The 22,827-nt window shown below is 47.4% G+C and overlaps 1 protein-coding gene across 3 annotated transcripts in view; it reads left to right on the top strand.

The window, feature by feature from the left end:
* HEG1 (heart development protein with EGF like domains 1) overlaps nt 1–22,827 on the top strand; it is a 59,396-nt gene that overhangs the window by 30,377 nt on the left and 6,192 nt on the right. For all 3 annotated transcript variants that reach the window (XM_040439426.1, XM_040439427.1, XM_040439425.1), the window contains 11 exons: nt 1,303–2,562; nt 2,634–2,750; nt 3,134–3,256; nt 4,626–4,729; nt 6,076–6,134; nt 6,244–6,413; nt 11,358–11,492; nt 11,699–11,741; nt 12,366–12,403; nt 18,616–18,703; nt 18,890–19,064. In XM_040439426.1, coding sequence (XP_040295360.1) covers nt 1,303–2,562; nt 2,634–2,750; nt 3,134–3,256; nt 4,626–4,729; nt 6,076–6,134; nt 6,244–6,413; nt 11,358–11,492; nt 11,699–11,741; nt 12,366–12,403; nt 18,616–18,703; nt 18,890–19,064 — 2,312 coding nt within the window. The remainder of the gene's footprint in view (nt 1–1,302; nt 2,563–2,633; nt 2,751–3,133; nt 3,257–4,625; nt 4,730–6,075; nt 6,135–6,243; nt 6,414–11,357; nt 11,493–11,698; nt 11,742–12,365; nt 12,404–18,615; nt 18,704–18,889; nt 19,065–22,827) is intronic.

Here is a 22,827-nt window from a genome sequence, read left to right as displayed (position 1 = left end):
CAATCTAATCTCATATACAGTGTATCACTCCCATCATCCCTGCCCCCAGGAGCTCACAATCTTATCTCACACACAGTATCACTCCCATCATCCCTGCCCCCAGGAGCTCACAATCTAATCTCATATACAGTGTATCACTCCCATCATCCCTGCCCCCAGGAGCTCACAATCTAATCTCATATACAGTGTATCACTCCCATCATCCCTGCCCCCAGGAGCTCACAATCTTATCTCACACACAGTATCACTCCCATCATCCCTGCCCCCAGGAGCTCACAATCTAATCTCATATACAGTGTATCACTCCCATCATCCCTGCCCCCAGGAGCTCACAATCTAATCTCATATACAGTGTATCACTCCCATCATCCCTGCCCCCAGGAGCTCACAATCTTATCTCACACACAGTATCACTCCCATCATCCCTGCCCCCAGGAGCTCACAATCTTATCTCACACACAGTATCACTCCCATCATCCCTGCCCCCAGGAGCTCACAATCTAATCTCATATACCATGTATCACTCCCATCATCCCTGCCCCCAGGAGCTCACAATCTAATCTCATATACCATGTATCACTCCCATCATCCCTGACCCCAGGAGCTGCAGCCGTAGATCTTGTATCCTGACGTTTGACCCCGGGGGGATCGCAGACGCCATTGATCTCCGTGTGTTCCTGTTCTCGTGCCTACGTTGCGGCACATTGTGTAGACGCAGGAATCGCCGCGCTCCGGCTTCTGTCGCTTTGTCGGATGTTTATCGAGCCGCCCAGACAATGTCGCCTGTGATAAGTGCGGCGCGGGGCGAGGCCTGTCACCAGGAAGGAAACGTCAGGTCCCTGTGATTCCTTCCAGATCCCGACCTCTGCTTTTGTTAAAAGAAATTCCTCTGGACGCGAAATCTGCTCCACCCAAAACCGCGGCATCCGCAGGCGAAGCCCCCCGCACTGTGCGCGGGGGTCATCATCTAAACCTAAGAGAGCGTCATGTCAAGCTTTTATTTTATTGTCTAGAAGTGAGGCCGAGCCGCAACAAGCATGAACGGAATACCAGAAGTACAGTGAAGACTGACACAGACTGAGCGAGTTGGGGGGGGGGGGGGTTAACAATACAAAATTTATATTTCCCTGCAATCCATAAACCGTGGACAGCTGGGTCACTGCCCTGGTATATGCATTGATACACCCCCCCCAGTCTTGGTGTCAGTCTTCACTGCTCTTCTGGCATTCTATTCACGAACCAGGAGCCTCACTGTGGGACTGCTGGGTGCAGGATTACTGACCTCTCGTCTTCTTCTTTCAGATTCTGGAATCAGCCAGAAATCAGCGTCCCAGCGACATGTGAACAAGAGGACACCGGTGGGGGACACGACGTACATCTCCACCACCCGAGGAGGGGACAGGACCCTCTTATTCGTCACCAGCAATGTGTCCGATATCACCGAGATTCCCGACGTGTATCCAACCAGCCGTGGGAGCGTTCTCCAGGAATCGACGACCGCAGCGCAGGGAGAGGAGCGCTCCACCGAGGTCAGGAACGTGTCCTCCCAGGCTGCTCCCTCAGCGCCCACCACGTACCCTCTACAGACCCCGTCATATGTGGTGACCACGTACCCATCCCCCATGTCCCACCACATGCCCAACACCACATTCCCATTCATCAGTGTCTCCATCACTGAGGCCGACAGGAGGAACAGCCTGAAGACCACAGGGGTCACCCCTAGAAACTCCTCTGTCGATCTGTGGTCGTCGCCCGCTGACTTGTCCAGCGTTGGGACTTCATCTTCTGCATTGACCACCACTAGCATGGCGGCTTCTTCATCCTTTCCTGGAGAACGGTCCCAGCAGCCACCATCGCAGGTCTCCTACTCATCCCCCGTCCCCTCCACAGCTCGCTCCTCGGCCTCACCGTCTCTGACCACCCATAGTCCTCACCCATTGACCGCCATGTCCTCCACCCCTGGCTCCCCTATATGGTCCACATCACTGCCGCCATCTCTCACCACAGAATCCTCTCCAGGAGATGGAGCAGAGAAGAAGCAGACCCTCACACCCTCCATATCACCCACTGACGCCAATACATCAATGGCCGCCAGTCCTGGGACCCCCTCAGTGGTCACTGAGAGGAGACTACATGATGAGACAACGCCAATGTCACGAGACATCACCCCAACACGGAGACCACTGAAGATGCAAACCACAGCCATAACCACAGAGGGGATGCAGAGGGCCACAGTGGGAACGTGGCATGTTGGGACCACAGATAGCGCTCTTTCTACTACAACCACTAACATCCCACTGACAACACCTCCATCTGATACTCTGAGGACAACGGGGCCTGGAAGCTCTGCACCCACCACCGCTGGCCGGGAGCTGTTCACCAGGAGGACCACCCAAACCGACCTCAACACTGAGGCGCCAAGACCGCACACCACAGTCAGCACCAAGGCCAAGAAGCCCCCTCCTGTCCCGACCCCTCCTAGCACCACACCGGCTGTGAGGTCCGCAGTCACCGGGACTCCTTCCACCACGACCCGTCTGAGGGCGAATCCCACCACTGCAGGTGAGACGTGCGGTGTCTGCGGCTTCTCTAGACCCTCGTATCGCTGTCTAACCCGCGCCTTTTATTCCTAGCCAGTCCCTGCTCCTCCAGTCCTTGCCAGAACGGGGGTCTCTGTGTGGAAAGTGGGGGCTCAAAAAGCTACAGATGTGATTGTCCATCGTCCTGGAGTGGAGATCTCTGCAACACAGGTGAGAACTGGGAGTGTGATCCATGGGAAACCATCAGCAATGACCCCCTCAGCCCTGTCCTCAGAAACAGCGCCGCCCCAGTCCACAGGTTGTGCGAGATATTACACTTAACTAGAGCTGAGCTGCAATACCAGACCCAGCCTGTGGGCAGGTGTGGCGCCGTGTGGCAGAGAGCAGCCATGTCCGCACCAGACTCTCCCTGCTGATACCAGAGAACAATTCCTGTACCACCTGCATGTGCCCGGAGGTCATAGACCCTATATTGTGGACTGTATGTGAGGAGGTGACACACAGTAACGAAGTGACTGCGAGCGAGCGATACCCTCCATATGCATGATGGTGTGCCTCAGAGGTGACGCCCCACTGTCCTCTCCTTCTTCCAGATGTGGATGAATGCCTCTCCACCCCCTGCCCAGCGCCGAGCACCTGCCTCAATTCCAGGGGCTCCTTCAGCTGCCAGTGTCCCCTGGGGTTCCTCCTGCAGAAGGGCGCAGGCTGCGTTCTCGGTGAGTGTGATGGTGTCTGGGGTCTTCAGTGGTGGATTACGTAGACCCGGACTGTTCCCAAAATACAGACCCCCCCAGAGCACCTGAATATAGAACCTAGACAAGACCCCCTAAATACAGACCCTAGACCAGAATCTCTATATAAAGACCCCGAACCCCCTAAATACAGACCCTAAACCAGGACCCCTACAGGCAGACATTAGACAAGACCCCAAAATACAGACCCCCTATTTAAACACCTCAAAACGCCTAAATTCTGACCCGAAACCATAACCAATAAATATAGACTTTAGATAAGACCCCCAAGTACATACTGCTTATATACGTACCCTAGACCAGGCCCCCAAATTCAGACCCAGGAGCCCCTAAATACAGACCATAGGTGACACCCCCTAAATGCAGACCCTAAACCAATAAAGACCCCCTACTCTTACACAGCAGCTCCTCCTTCTTGCTGCTCTACACTTTGACTTGAGGACCTGTAGAGGTCATGTGATCATGTGCAGGTCCTTCTGCTCATTGCAAGTTTTGTCTTTTTTTTTTTTCAAAACCGACAATAAAACTGCAATTTGCATAACATTTTTAGGTTGTTTGGGTGACCGTGGCCCCAGGCGGAACCTCCGGCCCCAGGCTGCCACCAAAACTCCCCATAAAAGGTTGTTTAATCTCAGTATTTCCAAGACGAGATGGGACTAGTTTTTGTAAGCTGAGCCGCCTGGGGCCGGCGCTTAGCCCACCTTGGAGACCCGGAGATGGGACAACACCTTTAGAACCACCCCCTGAACATCTTTTATGGGGGAAATGATGGATATTAGAAAGGTATCAATGGGGGATGGGCGGGACGGTCTCCATGTGACCAGCGGGCAGTAGTCGGGGGTATTACAGGATCGGTCACCTTCTGACCGCCAATGGGCTGATGCTGAAGACCAATCTTTGTCCTGAACTCCAGGCTCTGCGCTGATACATTGTAACAATCCCACCTTACTAGGGTATAAACATGGAGACATGAATGTTTCAATTCACTGAAAGCAAGCAGAGTTTCAATAAAATGGTGAGGAAGTGAAACCTAAAACTTGCAGAGTCTTTATCTCCTGCGTTGCCCCTTTAATGTTTGCTTTTTTTGGTCTCGTGGAGTTCAGCTAGATTTAAACCCATCCTCCAGTCACATCCAGAGCTGCGTTTCCATTTCTCCAGCCTGCGGGGATTCATTGTGGGTGATGTGGTGCTCGCACTGGACTGTGTCTCCCACAATGCAAGGCTCCAGAGGCAGCTAGGCTGATAGGTGAGTGGATGCAGCTCTGGGTGTGACTGGAGTGTGACGCTCAGAATGGGTACAGAAAACGTTGCGTTATTTTGCGGTGTCTTTCAGTGCGGACATTTCTCGGACAAATTGAGATTCCCTGGAGCCTCCTGGACAGCGACGGCGTGAAAGACAGCACCCTGCATGAAATCAAGGAGGACATAGTGCGCATCGTGAGTGTGGGCGGCCCAGCAATAGTGGACAGCAGAGGGTTAATCTCCTCCGTAGGGGGCACTGACTATAATCTCCTCTATGGGGGGCACTGACTATAATCTCCTCCATAGGGGGCACTGACTATAATCTCCTCCATAGGGGGCACTGACTATAATCTCCTCCATAGGGGGCACTGACTATAATCTCCTCCATAGGGGGCACTGACTATAATCTCCTGTATGGGGGGCACTGACTATAATCTCCTCTATGGGGGGCACTGACTATAATCTCCTCTATAGGGGGCACTGACTATAATCTCCTCCATAGGGGGCACTGACTATAATCTCCTGTATGGGGGGGCACTGACTATAATCTCCTCCATAGGGGGCACTGACTATAATCTCCTCCATAGGGGGCACTGACTATAATCTCCTCCATAGGGGGCACTGACTATAATCTCCTCCATAGGGGGCACTGACTATAATCTCCTCCATAGGGGGCACTGACTATAATCTCCTCCATAGGGGGCACTGACTATAATCTCCTGTATGGGGGGCACTGACTATAATCTCCTCTATGGGGGGCACTGACTATAATCTCCTCCATAGGGGGCACTGACTATAATCTCCTCTATGGGGGGCACTGACTATAATCTCCTCCATAGGGGGCACTGACTATAATCTCCTCTATGGGGGGCACTGACTATAATCTCCTCTATAGGGGGCACTGACTATAATGTCCTCTATGGGGGGCACTGACTATAATCTCCTCCATAGGGGGCACTGACTATAATCTCCTCTATGGGGGGCACTGACTATAATCTCCTCTATGGGGGGCACTGACTATAATCTCCTCTATGGGGGGCACTGACTATAATCTCCTCCATAGGGGGCACTGACTATAATCTCCTGTATGGGGGGCACTGACTATAATCTCCTCTATGGGGGGCACTGACTATAATCTCCTCCATAGGGGGCACTGACTATAATCTCCTCTATGGGGGGCACTGACTATAATCTCCTCCATAGGGGGCACTGACTATAATCTCCTCCATAGGGGGCACTGACTATAATCTCCTCTATGGGGGGCACTGACTATAATCTCCTCTATGGGGGGCACTGACTATAATCTCCTCTATGGGGGGCACTGACTATAATCTCCTCCATAGGGGGCACTGACTATAATCTCCTCCATAGGGGGCACTGACTATAATCTCCTCTATGGGGGGCACTGACTATAATCTCCTCTATGGGGGGCACTGACTATAATCTCCTCTATGGGGGGCACTGACTATAATCTCCTCTATGGGGGGCACTGACTATAATTTCCCCTATGGGGGGCACTGACTATAATCTCTTTTTTGCAGCTGAATTCCTCTTTCTCCGCTATTTCCGGTTATTACCAGTCCTCGGTCACCAGTGACAGGTAAGAGGCGCACAACCCCTGATGTCATAGCACCGATGGTTGATGTCACGCTGTGGAGGAGGATTCTGGGTGATATGTGAAGTTATGCCGTCTTCTCTTCGCCCCCCAGTCACACCAGCAGTAATAGCCTCATGGTGCAGAATCTTTTCTCTCTGGAGTCAAACGTGACAATGTTCGATCTGTCGCGCAGTCTGCAGAACTATGCCAAAGTGTGCGAGACGTCCCCAGAGCGCCCCGCGTCCTGCCAGCTGGTACTGCACCTCCAGCATCGTATACAGGGTAATGTTATGTATGTGTATTATATAGGTGATGATATACGGTATATGGTGCCCACGGCCTGTACCGGAGTATTATATAGGTGGTATATATGGTGCCCACGGCCTGTACCGGAGTATTCTATAGGTGGTATATATGGTGCACGCGGCCTGTACCGGATTATTATATAGGTGGTATATATGGTGCACGCGGCCTGTACCGGAGTATTATATGGGTGGTATATATGGTGCACGTGGCCTGTACTGGGGTATTATATAGGTGGTATATATGGTGCATGCGGCCTGTACTGGGGTATTATATAGGTGGTATATATGGTGCACGCGGCCTGTACCGGATTATTATATAGGTGGTATATATGGTGCACGCGGCCTGTACCGGAGTATTATATGGGTGGTATATATGGTGCACGTGGCCTGTACTGGGGTATTATATAGGTGGTATATATGGTGCACGCGGCCTGTACCGGAGTATTATATGGGTGGTATATATGGTGCATGCGGCCTGTACCGGAGTATTATATGGGTGGTATATATGGTGCACGTGGCCTGTACTGGGGTATTATATAGGTGGTATATATGGTGCACGCGGCCTGTACTGGGGTATTATATAGGTGGTATATATGGTGCACGCGGCCTGTACCGGAGTATTATATGGGTGGTATATATGGTGCATGCGGCCTGTACCGGAGTATTATATGGGTGGTATATATGGTGCATGCGGCCTGTACCGGAGTATTATATAGGTGGTATATATGGTGCACGCGGCCTGTACTGGGGTATTATATAGGTGGTATATGTGGTGCCCACGGCCTGTACCGGAGTATTATATACAGTTGCAAGAAAAAGTATGTGAACCCTTTGGAATGATCTGGATTTCTGCACAAATTGGTCATAAAATGTGATCTGATCTTCATCTAAGTCACAACAATAGACAATCACAGTCGGCTTAAACTAATAACACACAAAGAGTTAAATGTTACCATGTTTTTATTGAACACACCATGTAAACATTCACAGTGCAGGTGGAAAAAGTATGTGAACCCTTGGATTTAATAACTGGTTGAACCTCCTTTGGCAGCAATAACTTCCCCCAGACGTTTCCTGTAGTTGCAGATCAGACACAACGGTCAGGAGTAATTCTTCACCATTCCTCTTTACAGAACTGTTTCAGTTCAGCAATATTCTTGGGATGTCTGGTGTGAATCTCTTTCTTGAGGTCATGCCACAGCATCTCCATCGGGTTGAGGTCAGGACTCTGACTGGGCCACTCCAGAAGGCGGATTGTCTTCTGTTTAAGCCATTCTGTTGTTGATTTACTTCTATGCTTTGGGTCGTTGTCCTGTTACAACACCCATCTTCTGTTGAGCTTCAGCTGGTGGACAGATGGCCTTAAGTTCTCCTGCAAAATGTCTTGATAAACTTGGGAATTCATTTTTCCTTCGATGATAGCAATCCGTCCAGGCCCTGACGCAGCAAAGCAGCCCCAAACCATGATGCCCCCCCCACCATACTTCACAGTTGGGATGAGGTTTTGAGGTTGGTGTGCTGTGCCTCTTTCTCCACACATAGTGTTGTGTGTTTCTTCCAAACAACTCCACTTTGGTTTCATCTGTCCACAGAATATTTTGCCAGTACTGCTGTGGAACATCCAGGGGCTCTTGTCCAAACTGTAAATGTGCAGCAATGGTTTTTGGACAGCAGTAGCTTCCTCTGTGGTGTCCTCCCATAAAATCCATTCTTGTTTAGTGTTTTACGTATCGTAGATTCGCTAACAGGGGTGTTAGCATATACCAGAGACTTCTGTAAGTCTTTAGCTGACACTCTAGGATTCTTCTTCCCCTCATTGAGCAGTCTGCGCTGTGCTCTTGCAGTCGTCTTTACAGGACGGCCACTCCTAGGGAGAGTAGCAGCAGTGCTGAACGTCCTCCATTTACAGACAATGTGTCTTACCGTGGACTGATGAACAGCAAGGCTTTTGGAGATACTTTTATAACCCTTTCCAGATTTATGCAAGTCAACAATTCTTAATCGTAGGTCTTCTGAGAGCTCTTTTGTGTGAGGCATCATTCACATCAGGCAATGCTTCTTGTGAAAAGCAAACCCAGAACTGCTGTGTGTTTTTTATAGGGCAGGGCAGCTGTAACCAACACCTCCAATCTCATCTCATTGATTGGACTCCAGTTGGCTGACACCTCACTCCAATTAGCTCTTGGAGATGTCATTAGTCTAGAGGTTCACATACTTTCTCCACCTGCACTGTGAATGTTTACATGGTGTGTTCAATAAAAACATGGTAACATTTAACTCTTTGTGTGTTATTAGTTTAAGCCGACTGTGATTGTCTATTGTTGTGACTTAGATGAAGATCAGATCACATTTTATGACCAATTTGTGCAGAAATCCAGATCATTCCAAAGGGTTCACATACTTTTTCTTGCAACTGTAGGTGGTATATATGCTGCACACGGCCTGTACGGTATTATATAGGTAGTATAAATGGTGCACGCGGCCTGTACGGTATTATATAGGTGGTATATGTGGTGCACGCGGCCTGTACGGTATTATATAGGTAGTATAAATGGTGCACGCGGCCTGTACGGTATTATATATGTGGTATATATGGTGCATGCGGCCTGTACGGTATTATATAGGTGGTATAAATGGTGCACGCGGCCTGTACGGTATTATATAGGTAGTATAAATGGTGCACGCGGCCTGTACGGTATTATATAGGTAGTATAAATGGTGCACGCGGCCTGTACGGTATTATATAGGTAGTATAAATGGTGCACGCGGCCTGTACGGTATTATATAGGTGGTATATGTGGTGCACGCGGCCTGTACGGTATTATATAGGTGGTATATATGGTGCACGCGGCCTGTACGGTATTATATAGGTGGTATATATGGTGCACGCGGCCTGTACGGTATTATATAGGTGGTATATGTGGTGCACGCGGCCTGTACGGTATTATATAGGTGGTATATGTGGTGCACGCGGCCTGTACGGTATTATATAGGTAGTATATATGGTGCACGCGGCCTTACGGTATTATATAGGTGGTATATATGGTGCACGTGGCCTGTACTGGGGTATTATATAGGTGGTATATATGGTGCACGCGGCCTGTACGGTATTATATAGGTGGTATATATGGTGCACGCGGCCTGTACTGGGGTATTATATAGGTGGTATATGTGGTGCACGCGGCCTGTACGGTATTATATAGGTGGTATATGTGGTGCGCGCGGCCTGTGCGGTATTATATAGGTGGTATATGTGGTGCACGCGGCCTGTACGGTATTATATAGGTGGTATATGTGGTGCACGCGGCCTGTACGGTATTATATAGGTGGTATATATGGTGCACGCGGCCTGTACGGTATTATATGGGTGGTATATGTGGTGCACGCGGCCTGTACGGTATTATATAGGTGGTATATATGGTGCACGCGGCCTGTACGGTATTATATAGGTGGTATATATGGTGCACGCGGCCTGTATGGTATTATATAGGTGGTATATATGGTGCACGCGGCCTGTACTGGACTATTATATAGGTGGTATATATGGTGCACGCGGCCTGTACGGTATTATATAGGTGGTATATATGGTGCACGCGGCCTGTACGGTATTATATAGGTGGTATATGTGGTGCACGCGGCCTGTACGGTATTATATAGGTGGTATATATGGTGCACGCGGCCTGTACTGGACTATTATATAGGTGGTATATGTGGTGCACGCTGCCTGTACGGTATTATATAGGTGGTATATATGGTGCACGCGGCCTGTATGGTATTATATAGGTGGTATATATGGTGCACGCGGCCTGTACTGGACTATTATATAGGTGGTATATATGGTGCACGCGGCCTGTACGGTATTATATAGGTGGTATATATGGTGCACGCGGCCTGTACGGTATTATATAGGTGGTATATGTGGTGCACGCGGCCTGTACGGTATTATATAGGTGGTATATATGGTGCACGCGGCCTGTACTGGACTATTATATAGGTGGTATATGTGGTGCACGCTGCCTGTACGGTATTATATAGGTGGTATATATGGTGCACGCGGCCTGTATGGTATTATATAGGTGGTATATATGGTGCACGCGGCCTGTACTGGACTATTATATAGGTGGTATATGTGGTGCACGCGGCCTGTACGGTATTATATAGGTGGTATATATGGTGCACGCGGCCTGTACGGTATTATATAGGTGGTATATATGGTGCACGCGGCCTGTATGGTATTATATAGGTGGTATATATGGTGCACGCGGCCTGTACTGGACTATTATATAGGTGGTATATATGGTGCACGCGGCCTGTACGGTATTATATAGGTGGTATATATGGTGCACGCGGCCTGTACGGTATTATATAGGTGGTATATGTGGTGCACGCGGCCTGTACGGTATTATATAGGTGGTATATATGGTGCACGCGGCCTGTACTGGACTATTATATAGGTGGTATATGTGGTGCACGCTGCCTGTACGGTATTATATAGGTGGTATATATGGTGCACGCGGCCTGTATGGTATTATATAGGTGGTATATATGGTGCACGCGGCCTGTACTGGACTATTATATAGGTGGTATATGTGGTGCACGCTGCCTGTACGGTATTATATAGGCGATATATGGTGCACGCAGCCTGTACTGGGGTATTATATAGGTGGTATATGTGGTGCACGCAGCCTGTACGGTATTATATAGGTGGTATATATGGTGCACGCGGCCTGTACGGTATTATATAGGTGGTATATGTGGTGCACGCGGCCTGTACTGGGGTATTATATAGGTGGTATATGTGGTGCACGCGGCCTGTACTGGGGTATTATATAGGTGGTATATGTGGTGCACGCGGCCTGTACGGTATTATATAGGTGACGTGATATACTGCACTGTCCTCACTTCTCTCTGTATTTTGCAGCCCTCAGTCTGTGTCATGTGAGGGACCCCGGGTGTGACAATGAGACGGCCGTTTGCGCCGATCCCGCTGGTTTAGCGTTTTGTCAGTGTAAGCCGGGATTCTTCAAATACAGCAAAACGGATCATTCATGTCGAGGTGAGACCCTAAAACCTGTGCCCCCTGAGCCTCCGGGCGGCGCCACCTCTGGGCTATGACATAAAGCTGTCTCAGATTTAATTTGCATATATATTTGCATAATGGGTGTGGCTTTAGGGGGACTAAGGGCGGAGTTGCTGTCAGGGTCTGGGTTCGGGGGTTCAGGGGTTCGTCTGATTAACCGCGTCTCCGTTTTCTTTCCTCAGCCTGTGACGACGGCTACAAACTGGAAAATGGAGCCTGTGTGAGGTGAGGAGGGACTTCAACTAACGAGGCTTAATACTGATTCAAAATCTCTGCTTGCTGTTGGTGAATTGCATCAGTTATAGTATACAAGAAATTCCTGGTCTCATTCTTCCCACAGCTGAGGATCTGTTACAATTGTATCCAGTCCTGAAAATCCTCTGTGATGTAAACAGCCAGGACTCCAGACGGCTACAGTGTAACAAACCTTCAGCTCTGCGTGGTACTGGACATGTATGGATTTACCATTTACACAATAAATGGTGCCATTCACTGACAGCAAGCCGTTGTCTGCATCTGCTTCCATTAGCCTCCTATAAACTGAATGTTGGCCCACTGCTCGGTTCATACTCCTCCTCACTGCGGTCGTAGACTCTCGGGACCCCCGTTCTGGTTACTGGACCGGACGTGACTGATACTGGGGGCCACATTTATGGACACAAACACAGCGGCGGCATAGACCGTAGCAGCCAATCACATCACAGCTTTCATTTTCTAATCTGTGCTGGATTAATAAGAGCTGGAATCTAATTGGCCGCCTCGTCTCTCCTTCGCTCGGGCTCTTACTCGTGGCCCTCGGCTCATCCAGCCCGTTCTGTGCAGTGAATGTCTTCATTCTTTCTTTTCCAGGTGTCCATTTGGCCTCGGAGGATTTAACTGCTCGAACCGTAAGTCTGACGCCCTTAAATGGAACCTGTCACCGGGATTTTGTGTATTGAGCTGAGGACATGGGTTGCTAGATGGCCGCTAGCACATCCGCAATACCCAGTCCTCATAGCTCTGTGTGCTTTTATTGTGTAAAAAACCCTGATTTGATACATATGCAAATTAACCTGAGATGAGTCCTGTACGTGAGACGAGTCCTGTCCCTGAGACGAGTCCTGTCCCTGAGACGGGTCCTGTCCCTGAGACGAGTCCTGTACGTGAGAGGAGTCCTGTCCCTAAGACAAGTCCTGTCCCTGAGACGAGTCCTGTCCCTGAGACGAGTCCTGTCCCTGAGACGAGTCCTGTACATGAGACGAGTCCTGTCCTAGAGACGAGTCCTGTCCCTGAGACGAGTCCTGTCCGTGAGACGAGTCCTGTCCGTGAGACGAGTCCTGTCCGTGAGACGGGTCCTGTACGTGAGACGGGTCCTGTACGTGAGACGGGTCCTGTACGTGAGACGGGTCCTGTACGTGAGACGGGTCCTGTACGTGAGACGGGTCCTGTCCCTGAGACGAGTCCTGTCCGTGAGACGGGTCCTGTACGTGAGACGGGTCCTGTACGTGAGACGGGTCCTGTACGTGAGACGGGTCCTGTACGTGAGACGGGTCCTGTCCCTGAGACGAGTCCTGTCCCTGAGACGAGTCCTGTCCCTGAGACGAGTCCCGTCCCTGAGACGAGTCCCATCCGTGAGACGAGTCCCGTACGTGAGACGAGTCCCGTACGTGAGACGAGTCCCGTCCCTTAGACGAGTCCCGTCCCTGAGACGAGTCCCGTCCCTGAGACGAGTCCCGTCCGTGAGACGAGTCCCGTCCCTGAGACGAGTCCCGTCCCTGAGACGAGTCCCGTCCGTGAGACGAGTCCCGTCCGTGAGACGAGTCCCGTCCCTGAGACGAGTCCCGTCCCTGAGACGAGTCCCGTCCCTGAGACGAGTCCTGTCCCTGAGACGAGTCCCTGACATTATAGGGTGCTGTACATAATGGGGTGCTATATGCTGACATTATAGGGTGCTGTACATAATGGGGTGCTATATGCTGACATTATAGGGTGCTGTACATAATGGGGTGCTATATGCTGACATTATAGGGTGCTGTATATAATGGGGTGCTATATGCTGACATTATAGGGTGCTGTACATAATGGGGTGCTATATGCTGACATTATAGGGTGCTGTACATAATGGGGTGCTATATACGCTGACATTATAGGGTGCTGTGTATAATGGGGGGCTGTATACTGACATTATAGGGTGCTGTATATAATGGGGTGCTGTATACTGACATTATAGGGTGCTGTATATAATGGAGTGCTGTATACTGACATTATAGGGTGCTGTATATAATGGGGTGCTATATGCTAACATTATAGGGTGTTGTATATAATGGGGTGCTGTATACTGCCATTATAGGGTGCTGTATATAATGGGGTGCTATATGCTAACATTATAGGGCGCTGTATATAATGGGGTGCTATATGCTGACATTATAGGGTGCTGTGTATAATGGGATGCTTTATGCTAACATTATAGGGTGCTGTGTATAATGGGGTGCTGTATACTGATATTATAGGGTGCTGTATATAATGGGGTGCTGTATGCTGACATTATAGGGTGCTGTATATAATGGGGTGCTATATGCTGACATTACAGGGTGCTGTATATAATGGGGTGCTATATGCTGACATTACAGGGTGCTGTGTATAATGAGGTGCTGTATACTGCCATTATAGGGTGCTGTGTATAATGGGATGCTTTATGCTAACATTATAGGGTGCTGTGTATAATGGGGTGCTGTATGCTGACATTATAGGGTGCTGTATATAATAGGGTGCTGTATGCTGACATTACAGGGTGCTGTATATAATGAGGTGCTGTATACTGACATTACAGGGTGCTGTATATAATGAGGTGCTGTATACTGACATTATAGGGTGCTGTATATAATGGGGTGCTGTATGCTGACATTACAGGGTGCTGTATATAATGAGGTGCTGTATACTGCCATTATAGGGTGCTGTATATAATGGGGTGCTTTATGCTAACATTATAGGGTGCTGTATATAATGGGGTGCTATATGCTGACATTATAGGGTGCTGTGTATAATGGGATGCTTTATGCTAACATTATAGGGTGCTGTGTATAATGGGGTGCTGTATACTGATATTATAGGGTGCTGTATATAATGGGGTGCTGTATGCTGACATTATAGGGTGCTGTATATAATGGGGTGCTATATGCTGACATTACAGGGTGCTGTATATAATGGGGTGCTATATGCTGACATTACAGGGTGCTGTATATAATGAGGTGCTGTATACTGACATTATAGGGTGCTGTATATAATGGGGTGCTATATGCTGACATTACAGGGTGCTGTATATAATGAGGTGCTGTATACTGCCATTATAGGGTGCTGTATATAATGGGGTGCTATATGCTGACATTACAGGGTGCTGTATATAATGAGGTGCTGTATACTGACATTATAGGGTGCTGTATATAATGGGGTGCTATATGCTGACATTATAGGGTGCTGTATATAATGGGGTACTGTATACTGACATTATAGGGTGCTGTATATAATGGGGTGCTGTATACTGACATTATAGGGTGCTGTATATAATGGGGTGCTGTATATAATGGGGTGCTATATGCTGACATTATAGGGTGCTGTATATAATGGGGTGCTATCTGCTGAAATTATAGGGTGCTGTGTATAATGGGGTGCTGTATACCGACATTATAGGGTGCTGTATATAATGGGGTGCTGTATACTGACATTATAGGGTGCTGTATATAATGGAGTGCTGTATACTGACATTATAGGGTGCTGTGTATAATGGGGTGCTATATGCTGACATTATAGGGTGCTGTCTATAATGGGGTGCTGTATGCTGACATTATAGGGTGCTGTGTATAATGGGGTGCTGTATACTGATATTACAGGGTGCTGTATATAATGGGGTGCTATCTACTGACATTATAGGGTGCTGTATATAATTGGGGGCTATCTACTGATATTATAGGGTGCTGTATATAATGGGGTGCTATCTACTGACATTATAGGGTGCTCTATATAATTCGGGGCTATATGCTGACATTATAGGGTGCTGTCTATAATGGGGTGCTGTATGCTGACATTATAGGGTGCTGTGTATAATTGGGTGCTGTATACTGATATTACAGGGTGCTGTATATAATGGGGTGCTATCTACTGATATTATAGGGTGCTGTGTATAATGGGGTGCTATCTACTGATATTATAGGGTGCTGTGTATAATGGGGTGCTATATGCTGACATTATAGGGTGCTGTATATAATGGGGTGCTGTATACTGACATTATAGGGTGCTATATATAATGGGGTGCTGTATACTGACATTATAGGGTGCTATATATAATGGGGTGCTGTATACTGACATTATAGGGTGTTTGGGGTGTAGTAGATGGATACGTATTTGCAGTGATGTCATGGGGGCTGTCGTTACGCTCCGCGCCACCTCCGTCTCTCATATGGGGAGTGTCAGGCTGAATAGAGGGGGACAGTGCGAGGTCAGTGTGGAGTCGGGGCCCCTGGAGGGAGGGTGGGACCCTGCAGCTGACAGGAAAAGAATATTTACTATGAGAAAAGTCTGGAATCCATGGGAGCGCGGCCATGACCTCACCCTGTGATCACACGACACCCAGCATAGGTCATACATCATACATGTGATTGGTTGTATGTTCCCGGCATTACAGGGCAGTTGCCAGGGTGTGACATGGAGACACGGAACGTAGCAGCGGGGTCCGTCCAAAATAGATGGTTCACAGCCTACTGCAAGAGCGACACTTTGTGGACACTCCGTGTAATGACAGGAGACCCTGATCCAGTGCAAACTATACAAAGCATCCAACACTGGGTGTAACAATGTATCCAGCACTGAGTGTAACATTGTATCCAGCACTGGGTGTAACAATGTATCCAGCACTGAGTGTAACATTGTATCCAGCACTGAGTGTAACATTGTATCCAGCACTGGGTGTAACAATGTATCCGGCACTGAGTGTAACAATGTATCCAGCACTGAGTGTAACAATGTATCCAGCACTGGGTGTAACAATGTATCCAGCACTGACTGTAACAATGTATCCAGCACTGAGTGTAACAATGTATCCAGCACTGACTGTAACAATGTATCCAGCACTGGGTGTAACAATGTATCCAGCACTGAGTGTAACATTGTATCCAGCACTGAGTGTAACATTGTATCAAGCACTGGGTGTAACAATGTATCCAGCACTGAGTGTAACATTGTATCCAGCACTGAGTGTAACATTGTATCCAGCACTGGGTGTAACAATGTATCCGGCACTGAGTGTAACAATGTATCCAGCACTGAGTGTAACAATGTATCCAGCACTGGGTGTAACAATGTATCCGGCACTGGGTGTAACAATGTATCCAGCACTGAGTGTAGCATTGTATCCAGCACTGGGTGTAACAATGTATCCAGCACTGAGTGTAACATTGTATTTGGCACTGAGTGTAGCATTGTATCCAGCACTGGGTGTTACATTGCATCCGACAGTGAGTGTAACAATGTATCCAGCACTGGGTGTTACATTGTATCCAGCAGTGAGTTTTACATTGTATCCGGCACTGAGTATAACATTGTATCCAGCACTGGGTGTTACATTGTATCCGGCACTGAGTGTTACATGGTATCCAGCACTGGGTGTTACATTGTATCCGGCACTGGGTGTTACATTGTATCCAGCACTGAGTATAACATTGTATCCAGCACTGGGTGTTACATTGTATCCAGCACTGGGTGTTACATTGTATCCGGCACTGGGTGTTACATTGTATCCAGCACTGGGTGTTACATTGTATCCGGCACTGGGTGTTACATTGTATCCAGCACTGAGTATAACATTGTATCCAGCACTGGGTGTTACATTGTATCCAGCACTGGGTGTTACATTGTATCCGGCACTGGGTGTTACATTGTATCCAGCACTGGGTGTTACATTGTATCCAGCACTGGGTGTTACATTGTATCCGGCACTGGGTGTTACATTGTATCCGTCACTGGGTGTTACATTGTATCCGTCACTGGGTGTTACATTGTATCCAGCACTGAGTATAACATTGTATCCAGCACTGGGTGTTACATTGTATCCAGCTCTGGGTGTTACATACTATCCAGCACTGGGTGTTACATTGTATCCGGCACTGGGTGTTACATTGTATCCAGCTCTGGGTGTTACATACTATCCAGCACTGGGTGTTACATTGTATCCGGCACTGGGTGTTACATTGTATCCAGCACTGGGTGTTACATTGTATCCAGCACTGAGTATAACATACTATCCGGCACTGGGTGTTACATACTATCCAGCACTGGGTGTTACATTGTATCCAGCACTGAGTATAACATTGTATCCGGCACTGGGTGTTACATTGTATCCAGCACTGGGTGTTACATTGTATCCAGCACTGAGTATAACATTGTATCCGGCACTGGGTGTTACATTGTATCCAGCACTGGGTGTTACATTGTATCCAGCACTGAGTATAACATTGTATCCAGCACTGGGTGTTACATTGTATCCAGCACTGGGTGTTACATTGTATCCGACACTGGGTGTTACATTGTATCCGGCACTGGGTGTTACATACTATCCGGCACTGGGTGTTACATACTATCCGGCACTGGGTGTTACATACTATCCGGCACTGGGTGTTACATACTATCCAGCACTGGGTGTTACATTGTATCCGGCACTGGGTGTTACATTGTATCCGGCACTGGGTGTTACATTGTATCCAGCACTGAGTATAACATTGTATCCAGCACTGAGTATAACATTGTTTCCAGCACTGGGTGTTACATACTATCCGGCACTGGGTGTTACATTGTATCCGGCACTGGGTGTTACATACTATCCGGCACTGGGTGTTACACTGTATCCAGCACTGGGTGTTACATTGTATCCAGCACTGGGTGTTACATTGTATCCGGCACTGGGTGTTACATTGTATCCAGCACTGAGTATAACATTGTATCCAGCACTGAGTATAACATTGTATCCAGCACTGGGTGTTACATTGTATCCAGCACTGGGTGTTACATTGTATCCAGCACTGGGTGTTACATTGTATCCGGCACTGGGTGTTACATTGTTGTTTTCCCGCAGCGTACCAGCTCATCACCGTGATCATTGCGGCTGGCGGCGGCGGACTCCTCCTCATCCTGGTCGTTGCGCTGGCATTCACTTGTTGCAGGTCTGTATTCTATTTTGATCCCCAGTAAATCTGCAGAGTATTGCACCACCAATCGCTACAGAATACCTCACAGACTACTTCCCCAGTAAGCGCTCTCATAGTCGCCCCACGTGCACACAGAGCCGCTGGTCTCGCTGGGCGGAGGAGGCTTACAAAGTAAAAACCCAATCTTCCCCTGATTTCCAGGAAGAGCAAACACGACATCAGTAAACTGATCTTCAAGAGCGGAGATTTCCAGATGTCTCCGTATGCTGAATATCCGAAAACGCCGCGGTCATCAGAATGGGGGCGAGAGGCGATTGAGATGCAAGAGAACGGCAGCACCAAGAACCTGCTGCAGATGACGGACGTCTACTACTCGGTGAGTTCACCGCGGTTTGGGGTCAGCGGGGCGACGTCTAATGAACCCGACAAGTGAAATAAGTCCTGAATATCCACAAGAAGCGTCCTCCGTATTATCCTGTACCAGGGATCCGCAACCTGCGGCCCTCCAGCTGCTAGGAAACTACAACTCCCAGCATGGAAACTTACTCCGCTGTTCTTGTAAGACCCAATGAAGTGAAAGGAGGATTCTGGGAGTTGTAGTTTCAGAACAGCTTTCAGAGTGCGGCAGGTTGCTGATCGCTGTCCTGTGTATTGTCCTATATACTGTCCTGTATACTGTACTTTATACTGTCCTATATACTGTCCTGTATACTGTCCTGTATACGGTCCTATATACTGTCCTGTATACTGTCCTGTATACTGTCCTATATACTGTCCTGTATACTGTCCTATATACTGCCCTGTATACTGTCCTGTATACGGTCCTGTATATTGTCCTATATACTGCCCTGTATACGGTCCTGTATACTGCCCTGTATACTGCCCTGTATACTGCCCTATATACTGTCCTATATACTGCCCTATATATTGTCCTATATACTGTCCTGTATACTGTCCTGTATACGGTCCTATATACTCTCCTGTATACTGTACTTTATACTGTCCTATATACTGTCCTGTATACTGTTCTATATACTGTCCTGTATACTGTCCTATATACTGTCCTGTATACTGTCATATATACTGTCCTGTATACTGTCCTATATACTGTCCTGTATACTGTCCTATATACTGTCCTGTATACTGTCCTATATACTGTCCTATATACTGTCCTATATACTGTCCTGTATACTGTCCTATATACTGTCCTGTATACTGTCCTATATACTGTCCTATATACTGTCCTGTATACTGTCCTATATACTGTCCTGTATACTGTCCTATATACTGTCCTGTATACTGTCCTGTATACGGTCCTGTATATTGTCCTATATACTGCCCTGTATACGGTCCTGTATACTGCCCTGTATACTGCCCTATATACTGCCCTATATATTGTCCTATATACTGTCCTGTATACTGTCCTGTATACGGTCCTATATACTCTCCTGTATACTGTACTTTATACTGTCCTATATACTGTCCTGTATACTGTTCTATATACTGTCCTGTATACTGCCCTATATACTGTCCTGTATACGGTCCTATATACTCTCCTTTATACTCTCCTTTATACTGTCCTATATACTGTCCTGTACACTGTCCTGTATACTGTCCTGTATACTGTCCTATATACTGTCCTGTATACGGTCCTATATACTGTCCTGTATACTGTCCTATATACTCTCCTTTATACTCTCCTTTATACTGTCCTATATACTGTCCTGTATACTGTCCTGTATACGGTCCTATATACTCTCCTTTATACTCTCCTTTATACTGTCCTATATACTGTCCTGTATACGGTCCTGTATACTCTCCTTTATACTGTCCTGTATACTGTCCTGTATACTGTCCTGTATACTGTCCTATATACTGTCCTGTATACTGTCCATTATACTGTCCTATATACTGTCCTGTATACTGCCCCATATATTGTCCTATATACTGTCCTGTATATTGTCCTATATACTGTCCTATATACTGTCCTATATACTGTCCTATACACTGTCCTGTATACTATCCTATATACTCTCCTGTATACTGTCCTATATACTGTCCTGTATACTGACCTCTGTATTGTCCGGTCGTGTATACCGTCCTATATACTGTCCTGTCTACTGTCCTATATACTGTCCTATATACTCTCCTGTATACCGTCCTCTGTATTGTCCGGTCCTGTATACTCCCCTATATACTGTCCTGTATACTGTCCTATACACTGTCCCATATACTCCCCTATATACTGTCCTATACACTGTCCTGTATACTGCCCTATACACTGTCCTGTATACTGTCCTATACACTGTCCCATATACTCCCCTATATACTGTCCTGTATACTGTCCTTTATACTGTCCTATATACTGTCCTATATACTCTCCTGTCTACTGTCCTGTATACTGTCCTATACACTGTCCTATACACTGTCCCATATACTCCCCTATATACTGTCCTATACACTGTCCTGTATACTGTCCTGTATACTGCCCTATACACTGTCCTGTATACTGTCCTATACACTGTCCCATATACTCCCCTATATACTGTCCTGTATGCTCTCCTGTATACTGTCCTATACACTGTCCTGTATACTGTCCTATATACTGTCCTATATACTGTCCTATATACTGTCCTATATACTCTCATGTATACTGTCCTGTCTACTGTCCTGTATACTGTCCTTTATACTGTCCTATACACTGTCCCATATACTCCCCTATACACTGTCCTATACACTGTCCTGTATACTGTCCTATACACTGTCCCATATACTCCCCTATATACTGTCCTGTATACTGTCCTATACACTGTCCCATATACTGTCCTGTATGCTCTCCTGTATACTGTCCTATACACTGTCCCATATACTCCCCTATATACTGTCCTATACACTGTCCTGTATACTGTCCTATACACTGTCCCATATACTCCCCTATATACTGTCCTGTATGCTCTCCTGTATACTGTCCTGTCTACTGTCCTATACACTGTCCCATATACTCCCCTATATACTGTCCTGTATACTGTCCTGTCTACTGTCCTGTCCACTGTCCTGTATACTGTCCCGTATACTCCCCTATATGCTCTCCTGTATACTCTCCTGTATACTCCCCTATATACTGTCCTATACACTGTCCCGTATACTCTCATGTATACTGTCCTGTATACTGCCCTATATACTGTCCTATACACTGTCCCGTATACTCTCCTATATACTGTCCTATATACTGCCCTATACACTGTCCTGTATACTGTCCTATACACTGTCCCATATACTCCCCTATATACTGTCCTGTATGCTCTCCTGTATACTGTTCTATACACTGTCCCATATACTCCCCTATATACTGTCCTATACACTGTCCTGTATACTGTCCTGTACACTGCCCTATACACTGTCCTGTATACTGTCCTATACACTGTCCCATATACTCCCCTATATACTGTCCTGTATACTGTCCTATACACTGTCCCATATACTCCCCTATATACTGTCCTGTATACTGTCCTATACACTGTCCCATATACTCCCCTATATACTGTCCTGTATGCTCTCCTGTATACTGTCCTATACACTGTCCCATATACTCCCCTATATACTGTCCTGTATACTGTCCTGTCTACTGTCCTGTCCACTGTCCTGTATACTGTCCCGTATACTCCCCTATATGCTCTCCTGTATACTCTCCTGTATACTCCCCTATATACTGTCCTATACACTGTCCCGTATACTCTCATGTATACTGTCCTGTATACTGCCCTATATACTGTCCTATACACTGTCCCGTATACTCTCCTATATACTGTCCTATATACTGCCCTATACACTGTCCTGTATACTGTCCTATACACTGTCCCATATACTCCCCTATATACTGTCCTGTATGCTCTCCTGTATACTGTTCTATACACTGTCCCATATACTCCCCTATATACTGTCCTATACACTGTCCTGTATACTGTCCTGTACACTGCCCTATACACTGTCCTGTATACTGTCCTATACACTGTCCCATATACTCCCCTATATACTGTCCTGTATACTGTCCTATACACTGTCCCATATACTCCCCTATACACTGTCCTGTATACTGTCCTATACACTGTCCCATATACTCCCCTATATACTGTCCTGTA

This window comes from Bufo bufo, chromosome 7 (genome assembly GCF_905171765.1).
Source record: "Bufo bufo chromosome 7, aBufBuf1.1, whole genome shotgun sequence".
Lineage (NCBI taxonomy): Eukaryota > Metazoa > Chordata > Amphibia > Anura > Bufonidae > Bufo > Bufo bufo.
Note: the sequence above shows the minus strand (reverse complement) of the source record. Positions and strands in the feature narration are given on the sequence as shown.